Below are 12,021 nucleotides of genomic sequence, written 5' to 3' on the forward strand. Positions count from 1 at the left end.
CCTGATGTCATTTATCACAATGACTCCTATTTCAAGCTCTGTGTATAGACTATAATGCTTGAATCCTTCTGATCTATAGCAATCCACAGCCGCTTGGACGTTAAATCTCCTCAGCCGGCTTTCCCCATGATGCGGTATGATAAGTGAAAACAAGCACACACCATAGTGCACTCCAATAAAAACACTTAAAAACCTTTATCAAAAATAACTTACTCACAAGTGTATGCAGTGATAGAGCAAGCAGATATAAACACAACACTTCCAAAAAGCTGCACCTCTGTTCACTCTCACGTCTGAGAGAACTCCGCCATACGCAGGTTTCTTTAATCAAGACCTCGTCAGGAGATACTTTGCTAAGCAATGCCCATTTGTTTGATCTTAATTCATTAATAAAAAGAGAAAGTTTGAGAGTTTACTACTACTTTAAATCATAATTATGACATTTCTTATCATCTGAAAGGTTCCTTCAGTATTATCTATATACTTTACTGGTAGAATTTCAGTGTTTCTGGTTTTTGGTTGTACAAGTTTTATAAGTTTTGTTGTTAGTGTTTTATTTTTTTTTCCAGATTACCCGAATGCTCCAATTTCTGAAGTCTCTCTAAAGTTGGCCATACACCTTACAACCATCGCACGACTTTTGTAGTGCGATGGTTGTAAGGTAATTAAAAGCTCGTACGATCTGCCCATCTTGGACAGGCAGATCGTACTTGCGATCATCGCAAGCCCGGCCCGCTGAGTGGAGGGCTTCCGATGACTGCAATGCTGAGCGGGCAGTGTGCAATTGCGCACACCGGCCCGTTCAGCATTTGTCTTCCGAGCACGCCACTAAACCGCCGAAAATCTTACGATTTTCGGCAGGTTTTCCAGCGTGCTTGGAAGATAAAAGACTTTCGACCGTACAGTAGAAACAGTCGCACACCTTCCATACACCTTGCGATTATCGTACGATCCAGGGATCACCCGCGATTATCGTACGATAATTCGCAGTTGTATGGGCACCTTTAGATGGAGACTTAAGGTTAAACTTGTTCTTTGGTGATTGTAGGCTATAACTTCCTGCTTGTTCCCTTTATATGTGTAGCTACATTCATTATACAGTATATATTATACAGTATAATCTTGTTATAAAGCATGTAACACTTTTTCCCAGCATAAAGCTCTCCATACTTATCCTGCGGGATAAAAAGTAATCCTTATAGTCAATCTTTTAGGAATTTGGGAACTTTGGATTTGCTTTAATTTGTCTTCATGTAAAAAAAGATGTATAAACAAAGTAAGAAAGTTCTCATCAACTCCCATCTCACTTCCCATAACCGCCGTTAAACATATCTTGGTGTAGAAGATATTTATTTTATCGGTTATTCAGAAGTGCTGTTAGTTGGAGTTTGTTGCCATGTATGATTTTTAAAAAGGAACTTGGTAACTTTATTCCCAAGCATCATTATGTCAAAGGCTTCAGTGTAATTTTGAAAGTGACGGGAGGTCTCTTTGGGACTTGACTTTGTGACCACATTGAAGGCACTGTCATGCACTTGCCTAAAATGTAACATAAACATTGTTAAATCTCCTTCTTGTTTTAACAGTATGCTACTCTTTAAATATTTATAATCCAGTGTTATGGGTGAGTATTTCTGGATTGTCAGAAGTATGACTCATCTCTGGGATTCTATTAATTTGACTTCCATTGTGATGCATTATTAATATACTATATTTACTAACAAAAGTCAACTATTTGATGCTGTTTCTCTTTTTGTGTTACTGGTAAGCACTGTTAATGTGGAGAGGTAAAGAAGCATACATTGTAAAACCAGAGAGGCGAGATTTTCCAATTGGTCTTTGCTAAGAAAAGCCCCAAATAACCTAATATTGTGATATGCTTGGACCTTTAAAGGCGTAACCGGGTTATTCACAAAAGGGTGAATAGTTTGGGGGAGGCAGGAGAAGTGAACAATCTAGGACAACATAGCTGAACTGGAAAGTGAGCTGAATTGGAGAATGTTTCCAAATCAGCTATGTTGTCCTAGATTGTTCACTTCTGCCTTCTTCAAACTGTTCACCCTTTTTGAATATCCCTGTAAGAATCCGTTAATGTAACTGTTACTGAAATGTTTAAACATGTACTTGACTGTACTCAAGAATCTGTATATTCAGCCTTCAGTTATTATAATTAAGTTGGCTCAGCTATGAAATATTTATATTTGCCCCTTTTAGTGTTACTTTCTTTATCTGAGCCAGGCTCATCAACTTGAGTAAGGAGGTGAGACATGACCTTATGGCAGACAGTTGCTGCCTCCCCTACTTCTTGACTTGGCACATAACACACTCAAAGGAAGGGAATGTGTGAGGTCAGGCATTTGACAGACCAACTGTCTGACATCAGGTGATGGTTAGTGATGAGCCGAACACCCCCGTGTTCGGTTCTAACTCGAACTTTCAACTGCTAGCCTTGAGGGCCCGTTCACACCAGTTGCAGTGCGTTCTGGCCTGATTCTGGCCAGAACAGCTGGCTCACTTTTTAGTGTGGCAGGAGGGGGCGTGGCAGGCCATTGAAGTGAATGGCACTGTAGCCACGCCCTCCGGCCGCAATGCGATCGCCCGCATGGGATCGCAAGGCACATTGTGCCTGCGGTCCGGTGCGATCAAATTGCTGCAAGCGCTATTTTGATCGCACCGGGCCGCACGCAGTGCGAGGTGTGCATTCTGGCCAGAGTTGGGCTGCAACGCACTGCATCTGGTGTGGACGGGCCCTTAAGCAGAAATCATGCCATAAATAAACAATCCACTGATAATAAACTCTCACATTCTGTACTGTAATCTAATGTATGCATACAGTCCTGCATAAACACAGGCTGTCTGTTTCACATACCTAGTATTAGTTAAATCTGTAATCTAAGTCAACATTGGGACTATTAATGCAGCTCAAACTTGAATGCAGTCAGTTGAAAATGAAGCTTTTATGGAGCCAGCATATTACAAGGAAGGAGCATTTAAAAAGGTCCAAAGTTATCTTCTACCATTTTGATCAGAAACATAATTTCCAGAATTTGGCGTAATTGCTAAGCAAGATAATGATTTATTATAGATAAGTTTACTTCTGTCATAGTCAACTGCTATTCTCAGTAAATATCACCAGGAAGTTTATAGAAAGCAACATAAAAACCATACATTTTCTCCCAAGGCCAAGCAGAACTATCATGTCCTATTTTAGTATATTAAAGGTCAATATGCTTAACGTTGGTTAAACTCTCACACTTTTTTTTTTTACAATACTAAAATCCAGATCAAACAAATGTGCATTGCCCAGCAAAGTATTTCTTTAAATTTTTTCACAAGCATTTACAGTCATCATGTTTCAAAGCAAATGTCTCCAACTCTCCCAGCTCTGCCTCCCGGAACTTCCTGTCCAGTAAAAGATCACAAGGGACAGGATAGTCTCCAGCAGCTGCCCATCTACTGGCTTGGAGAAAGTGGGAGAGGGGAGCAGGGAGTAGAAGCCCCACTGTGCCTGTGTCTTTGTTTATACACACAGCTTACTAGCACACAAAAGGGTGGCTTCATAGGACACTACAAGAGAAATGAGCCATCCTAAAACATAATATCAGAGCCAGTGCTCAGGGGACCTGCTGATCCTGCAGGAAGCTAAAACTTTTAAACATCAAGAAGCAGCATCCATTTTAACTTTAATAATAATTTAATGCAGTAATCCTTGGTGACAAATCAAAATGTTTTTCTTTTCCTTTGCTGACCCGCTCAGATGCTTTAAATACATGTACATAACTCTTCTTATTCATGTAAGATCAGCACTACCTCTTGGGCCATGGCTATGCCATAGTTTTTTGTATTTTGTACTGTGTAGTGGTGTACATATTTTATACGTGTGTTTAGTAAAGGTAATTTCTGTATGTGTATACAATTCCTGTTGGTTTAAACAGCATGTCACTTTTTCTGACATTTACAGAGATGCAGTGAGTCAGAGGTTCTGGATGAGAAGGAATCAATCTCCTCAGCTTCTCTTCCAGGATCCAGCCTACCTGTTTTTCAGAATGTTCTGCTTCGATTTTTAGATTCTCAAGCCCCATCTCTCAGTAAGTTGTGTGATCTTTGTTCTGTTTTTTTTTTGCTTTGGCAATTACTAAATATAGATAGAGAAGAGCCACCCTGGGTAGCAGCAGTTATGAACTACTAATGTGAAATTGGAAACATTACAGGTTTCTGTGCAATGATGGCCCATGTAGGGCAGAACTTTAGGCAAACAGCTAAGATACACTGTAGAAATACATCAATTGATTTTCCTTCCAGAGTATTTGTAGTTCGGCTCTTTCAGCCTTGTGATTCACACACATCTGTCACACTGCACAGCCATTTATTTCCTAGCTCAGGAATTATAGCTTTTTTATCATCTCAAAGTCCAGACTGCTCACTAGATGGTGAACCAGAAGTATTAATACTTTTCCTGGAATTAAATTAGCACAGAATGCTTCATCACTTTGCAGAATGGCAAACATGTAAATATCAAAATTGCAAAAATTTAACAGTATCAGTTAAGACAGTAAACAAAAATGCAGTTCTATTTTGCATGTACCTTTTTCCAGAGTCCCCCTGTCATTTACTGTGGAACAGCTCACAATAATCTTCCAAAGAAATTCAAACGTTATTTCACATGCATCTTTTCCAAGCACAACCGATGACACGTTTCTGCCTTACTCGGCCTTAGTCATATGAGCTATGACTAAGGCCGAGTAAGGCAAAAACGCGTCAACAGTTGTGCTTTGTACAGATGCATGTGGAATAAAGTTTGAATTTCTTTGGAAGATTATTGTGTGCTGGTTCCACAGTTTTTGAGCATATTACTCCGCATTATAGTCATCCGTGCACCGAATGTGGATTGCGGGGACACATGATAGGGATGAGCTGTGCGCTTTGTGTTTTCAGTCCCCTTGTCATTTACACTAATCTGATCATTCTAATATCCAGTGAAGCTATATTTAGCACTCTTTTTGCATGATTCCATAACATGCATCCTTTCTTTCACTCTTTAATGTGCGTTGACAGGTTGCAAATGAACTCAGGGAGAGGTAGGTGCTGGAACTATAATATGCATTGTATACATATTTATAGTCATGGATTCAGGGCCACCCAGAATATAAGGATACTGGCAACTGTAAAGAGCCACAGCATGAAAATCTAACTCATTTAGCTGCTTGACTATGAAAAGCAATTAATTAATATATATATTCTATTTTCTGTGGAAGGGGACTTATTGTGTGTTTGCAATGGACACTTCAGCTACATAAATAGCTCTGAGACTGCCTAAAGTATTATGATCTAAAGCTGATCTCCAGGCAGCTATAAAAGATTAACCCCTTCCCGACTGATGACGGGATTAATTAGTCACGGTCTTTCAGTTCCTTAACCACTTCCCATCCAGCCGCCATATATAAATGGCCGGACAGGAGCCTTCTAGATGCGGGTGGGCATTTTAAAACGTTCTTGTGTTCGAAACTGTCAAAATTTGAGACAGCTGGCTGCGTCTGTTTACGTAAAAGTGTTCTGGTGGCTGTAGAGCCGCCCGATTGCTGTGGTGCTGCTACATGTTTCCCCTCTCTCCGCCGGTCCTGAGCTCCGCTGTGCCCGGTGCGGGCCTGGGACCAACACAGCGGCTCTGTGCATGGAGGTCAGTACACGATTTCCCTCTGATCTCCCCACCAGTGTTGTGAATGTGGAAGTGATGTTTATCATATCACTTCCACATTCAGCTGTCATTTTCCAGCTACAGAAGCCAGAGAAGCTGGTGAAGCAGGTCTCTGCTTCATCAGCTTCTTTGGGGGTCCCTAGGTGATATTAGGGGTTTTAGAAACCCCCGATGCCTTCATAAAGAGGACCTGTCACTGTAATTTGATATGGCTTCTTATCCCCCTATGTGATAACAATAAAGTTAAGTGTTAAAAGAAAAATTTGTGCGAAAACGGCAGTTGGGCCCATTGCTCTGCACTTGTTACATATCACCACAAACGTCAGGGCACGAGTCATAATTCTACAGCCATTAACCACTGTTAATACTAAACTGATGAGTGGTAAAAGCTTTCAAAGTGTCGCCTTTAGCCAATCTTTGGTACGGTAGTTATTTCCGATTTCACAGGTGCGCGCAATTTTAAGGCTTGATGTGTTCGGTGTCAGTTTACCCGACCTGATCTCATCTTTTATATTTTACCAAAAATTGGGTAATAATAAATGTCTAATAATACAATGTTACGCAATTTTCAAAATTTTCCGTACTTTTTTCATTATATAGTAAAAAATAAAAACCCCAGTGTTGATTAAATACCACCAAAAGAAAGCTCTGTGTTCCCAAAAAATGGTATAACATTCATTTCAGTACAGCATTGCATGAATGAATAAATGTCAGTCAAAGTACCGCAGCACTGAATACTGAAAAATGGCCTGGACAGGACGGGGGTTGAACACCCTGGTCTTCAAGTCGTTAAAGACCAGTGACAGAATAATCCCGCACAGCAAATAAAAACAGCACAGCAAATAAGGGATCCCAGCACTGTGGTCACAGCTATAGGTAATCACTGTGATCACAGAGCTGTGACAACCACTGAGCCGGCTTGCAGCTCACTGTGTTGTGGAGCTGCAAGCCGGCTTGGTGTATTACAGAAGTGATACTGTATTCTCCTCAGAGATACTTTGTATTTTTTTTTTCCATTCAAAATTTTTATTTTATTGTTTTTTGCACAAAAATAAACAGAACACAACGGTAAAACAAAAGAAAGAAAACGATGTCTCCTGCACATGGTACAATCCGCCCCAATTGTTAGCTGCACACAATATTTCAGATTACGAAGCGCCTATGTGCAGGCCTTTTCAAAGGGTGGCATGCCCCTGGCAAAGTCTCCCTTTCCGCTATTGAGGTAGTGCCGTACCTGCAGGTACGACCACCAGGGTACCCGCCCACACCTGGACATCTCCTGTAGGTCTATTCTGTCTAGGAATTTCTGGTGTTTGAAAAAAGTGTGTCCTCTCAGCAATTCCTGGGGTTGCCATTGGCGTACAAACTTCGATTCCTGGGGTTGCCATTGGCGTACAAACTCCTCTGTAGAACCTGCTGGGAATGCTTTGTTATCTGTCAGTGCGGTCAGAGGTCCCTCATGGGAGGTCAGATGTTTCTTGCGTTTGAGCCCTGTTAGTACATGTAGGGACGCCTCAATAAGAGGTTGTGTTGCTATATCTGGGTGCCTATATCTGTCCAGTATCCACGCAGCTGAGGTCAGTGGTTGTTCCGTCCAGGTCACCTCCATATCCACCCATAGTTTAGAGCTGCCATTGGCATGCCAGTCCACTATCCTATTAAGGTGAAGGCTCTATAGTATCCATTGGTGTCTGGGACTCCCAAACCCCCCTTTGTCTTGGGGGTCTTCAAGAGGGACCACGACACTCTCGGATGTTTATCCTGCCAAATAAAGCGTCTGAATTCCGCATCTACATGGTATTCGGATCGGAATTGCCTGGAACATATAGAGCAACTTTGGCAGAACAATCATCTTAACCAGGGCAGCCCTCCCGAACCAGGAGACAGAAAGAGGCCTCCAGCTCTGGAGATCCCGCTTTACCGTCGCTAGGAGCGGTTGGAAATTTAGACTGAACAGATCTGCAATGGAGGAAGTGAGGTATATTCCCAGATATTTTATGGCCTTTCGCTCCCATCGTACTCGGAATAAGCTCTGCAGGTCTGTAGATCCTCCTCCTACATCATTCAGGGCTAAGGCCTCAGATTTCGTGTAATTGATGGACAGGTCCCCATATTCTTTAAACATTTGGAATAGCTTCACCATGGAGGTTCGTGGGTCCGTCAGGAAAAACAGCATGTCATCCGCATAAGCTGCCACCTTATGCTCTGTGCTTCGCTGACCGACCCCCTTCACCTCCGGTTCGGTCTGTACCAGACGAAGAAACGGTTCCAGTGTCAATATGAAGATGATGGGTGATAGGGGACACCCCTGTCTTGTACCGTTTGTAATTGCAAAGGCTGCGGCTCTGGTCTCAAGGCCCTGTGAGCTCTAACAAGTTCTATGGGGGATTCTGCCGGGCGTTTCAGTAAATCATTAAAGATGTGTCTCAGTGCATCTTGGATAGCATTAGGCAGGATCGTCTCAGGGATCCCCCTGAGTCGAATGTTGGCCCTGCGTCCCCTGTTATCGAGATCTTCCAGATGCCTCCGCATGTCGATCAGGTTACGTGCTGTGGCATTGCACTGACCTTGGAGCTGGCGGATCGCCATGTCTCTCCCGCGGCCCGCCGACTCCACTGCCGTCATGCATTGTCCAACATCTTGGATGTCCCGTCTCAGCTCCTTGACCGCCTCGCATAGGGCCGCCTTGATGTCCGAGGCCATTGAGGAGAGCTCCGCTTTAGTCGGGAGGTCTTGTAGGTAAGAGGGTATCTGAGAGGCGGGTGCAGTCTCCTCGGCCTTTCGCGGCGTCTTAACCTTCTCCGGCCTGGTCTGGGTGAGCGCCATTTTGGTTGAACCCGATACCCCCGCGTCTGCTTTCTGGTGCCTGAAAATGTCCGGAACGTGCTTGTTCGTTCGAGATTTCGAGGGTGTCCGGACCCTGGATTGGTAGTCCAGCTGCCCGATCTTCATATTAGTCCAAAAAGGGGCTAAAATAGCTTCGTGTGGGTCCCTGTTGGCCGGAGCTCTCAACTCAAGCTGCCATCAGTCTCGTGGTGCAGACCACGCCCCCAGAGATACTTTGTATCTCCTCCAGAATACTTTGCATGAAAAGCCCATCAAAAATTTGAAAATGTAAAAAAAGTAAAAAGTAAAAAAAGGAGAACAAAAATATGTTTAATAAAATAATTATAAGAAAATATAGTGCTGAGACAGTTATTAAAGTTAGGAGACAAACATACCACATTCTAAAATTGTTCCACCCTAAAATTGTATTTCACTTCTTGTATTTTGTGTCCTATAACTTCCACGATAAACTGAAATCCCAGACATATGATATACCCCATAAATCAGGAAAAATAAAATAATTTATTATGAATTATCTTCTGTTAGCTACACTAATTAAGTACACATTATTATTGGCAAAACTGTGAAGAATTTTTTTTTCCATGTCTTTGCATTTTCTATTAAAACATAAGAATTTATACAGGTGAAACTCGAATAATTAGAATATCGTGCAAAGTTAATTTATTTCACTAATGCAACTTAAAAGGTGAAACTAATATATGAGATAGACTCATTACATGCAAAGCAAGATAGTTCAAGCCGTGATTTGTCATCATTGTGATGATTATGGCTTACAGCTCATGAAAACCCCAAATCCACAACCTCAAAAAAGTAGATTATTACATGCAATCAATAAAACAAGGATTGTACATAGAACAATATCGGACCTCTGAAAAGTACAAGCATGCATATGTACTCAGTACTTGGTTTGGGCCCCTTTTGCAGCACTTACTACCATTACTTTTGCACGATATTCTAATTATTCGAGTTTCACCTGTATATGCTTATATCACATCACATTAAAGCCCATTTTGTCCTTTAAAAAACTGCATATAATATGTGTAGGTGCAATGAATGAGGAAAATGAAAATGATGGTTAAACAAACAGCAACAATCACAAAATTGCTCCAGTCCCCATGAACTAAAACATTTTCTGAAGCTGTGTCACTAAGGGGTTAATGCAGCTGTTTATATTTATTTATTGTCAAAGTGCTGCAGTGCTCATGGACTAACAAGGAACATGCTATCAAAAAGTATGCTGATGAGAGGAGAGAGCAGGGTGATAGAAAGATGAGCTCATCAGTGTGTTGTTTCCCCTTTCGCTGTCCATTTATAGGCCTAGGGAGGGAGAAGAGTTACTCAACTGCAGCGGAGAGAAAAAAAAAAATCAGGTCTCCTTCCCTGTAAATCATTTAGCAGGTGAAACAGCTCCCATATATATATATATATTTTATTTGTGTATTTATCTGTTTGCCTCGGGTTTAGCTTAAAATGGCTGTTGGTTTTAAATTACCAGAAAAGTCATCAGTATCCTACCAATGAAACGTACATGAAACCTGGCATGTTGGGTTTGGCTTCGCTAATACTGCAGGAACGTTGTGTTTTAGGCACAGTGGAACATTGAGATCACGGCATTACTGGACCTCTTCATTTTTTTCTTAGGTGATCCAAACAACGAACATGAAAAAGTGGAGTTTGTTAATTTGGTGTTATTATTTTGTGAGTTCATCCGACATGATATATTTTCCCATGATGCCTATATGTGCACCTTGATATCACGCGGTGACTTGTCTGCTAGTAACAGATCTCACTCGCCCAGTGGAGAACATATGGATGACCATTATTCTAAAGATCTCAGTGCCAAGCTAGAGGTAAGAAGTATTTCATTTATAAGCAAATATTTTCTCATTAAAAGAAGCCTAAAAAACGGGCCCCATAAATGTTTTTACAATGCATTCCTTGCTTTAAATTTGTACTAGGTTTTTGCTTTCTGTATACACATGGAAAATCCCTGCTATCACTGTATTACTGAGGCCCTTAGTGAGATAAGAGTCTGAAATCCTTAAACTGTTTGACGTGAAAGAATCCCTGAATAATAAAATGGGTGCATGCACTATTTTTTGCGATTGCAGCAGAACGCGGGCATTGCTGTGGAGCAGTGGCTACTTTACAACACACACAGGGACCATGGGGAACAAAAGTAGCCACCCTCCAGAAGGAAGGACAGTGTCCGCACCAAAAAAAATATGTTTTTTTTCTCAAATGTCACTTTCCTGCTACTTTACATACATATTCAACCGACATTACTCTTTGTGACAACGTAACCAAAGTTTACTGATGGCTTCCTCAATTTTCTGCTTTCCTAGGAACATGGCTTAGATCAAATGGAGATTGACTCAGGAACAGCCCACCTCTTTGATGACATAGAGAAAAATGAATTCAAGACAGATTTTGGATCAGATTTTCCGGTATGTGTTTCAAAACAAGATCGCAACAGTGGAACACATTATCATTTCTTTGTATACAGGGTATGATTAATATGCTGTAGATACTATCTGTTTATGCGCCAGCCTGATATATATTCCTAAATTTAAACAAAATTCTGTTTTAAAAAAACAAACAATTCAGAGCCACTGCATATATCATACATTAATCTCTCTCTATATTTAGTGGAATCGCTGAACTAGACCCCTAGTAATTGGCTCAAAAAAATATTTTATTTATTTCTCTGAAAGTGTAGTGCCAAGTGTTAAAAACGGTTTTAAAAAGTTTCATGACTGGAAAGGTTATTTACCCCTATGGGGGGTACCAACATCCCTTGTAAGTTACTTTTAAGATACCTTATAAATCACTTATCATCTGCAGGGTGTTCATCCTGGCAGCAAGCAGAGGTCACCCCTGACCTCTACTACTTATTAAATACTACCACAGTAACTGAGTAAGTACAGTATCTTGTGGTATGCACCTGGATTGTAAGCCTCCCTAATAGTTTACCTAACACACTAGCAGAAGACTATGAGGTCTATTCACGAAGCTGCCGAAGGATCTGGCCGTAAGACCCTTCTATCTGAATCATTTGTGGAAGATGAGGGATTTAACCCTTTCGCTGCTAGAGCTGTTTTTGCAGGGTTTCTTTGCACACACATTAAAATACACATGTTAGGCCTAAAGTTTACTTATTCCCCCTTTCTCCCCATAAGTATATATTGCCTGAAAGCAGAGTCTCTATAGAATAAAATGTGTTTTTGTGTGATGATTTCATGATATTAGCACAATAGATTACCCAATTTTTAATGATAAAAGAAGAGTAAAAGGATACCAAATACATCAAACTTCAAAACTGTGTGCATCTGTGAAATGGCGTAAAACTATCATACCCAAACCTGTCCATTGGTGACACTTTTTAAAAGCTTTTATCAATTCAGCGCACCTTGCACATTTTGTGTTAGCATGTTTATGTGCAAAAAAAAAAAAAAAAGGGGGGTTTTTACATTTTTTTT

The 12,021-nt window shown here is 41.0% G+C and overlaps 1 protein-coding gene across 1 annotated transcript in view; it reads left to right on the top strand.

Annotated features, from left to right (window-relative positions):
* MED12L (mediator complex subunit 12 like) overlaps positions 1–12,021 on the top strand; it is a 339,629-nt gene that overhangs the window by 54,379 nt on the left and 273,229 nt on the right. The window contains exons 12-13 of the mRNA XM_018565890.1: positions 3,962–4,088; positions 10,184–10,392. Of these exons, the coding sequence (XP_018421392.1) occupies positions 3,962–4,088; positions 10,184–10,392 (336 nt within the window). The remainder of the gene's footprint in view (positions 1–3,961; positions 4,089–10,183; positions 10,393–12,021) is intronic.

This window comes from Nanorana parkeri, unplaced genomic scaffold (genome assembly GCF_000935625.1).
Source record: "Nanorana parkeri isolate BGI_ZX_2015 unplaced genomic scaffold, ASM93562v1 scaffold898, whole genome shotgun sequence".
NCBI classification, from domain to species: Eukaryota; Metazoa; Chordata; class Amphibia; order Anura; family Dicroglossidae; genus Nanorana; species Nanorana parkeri.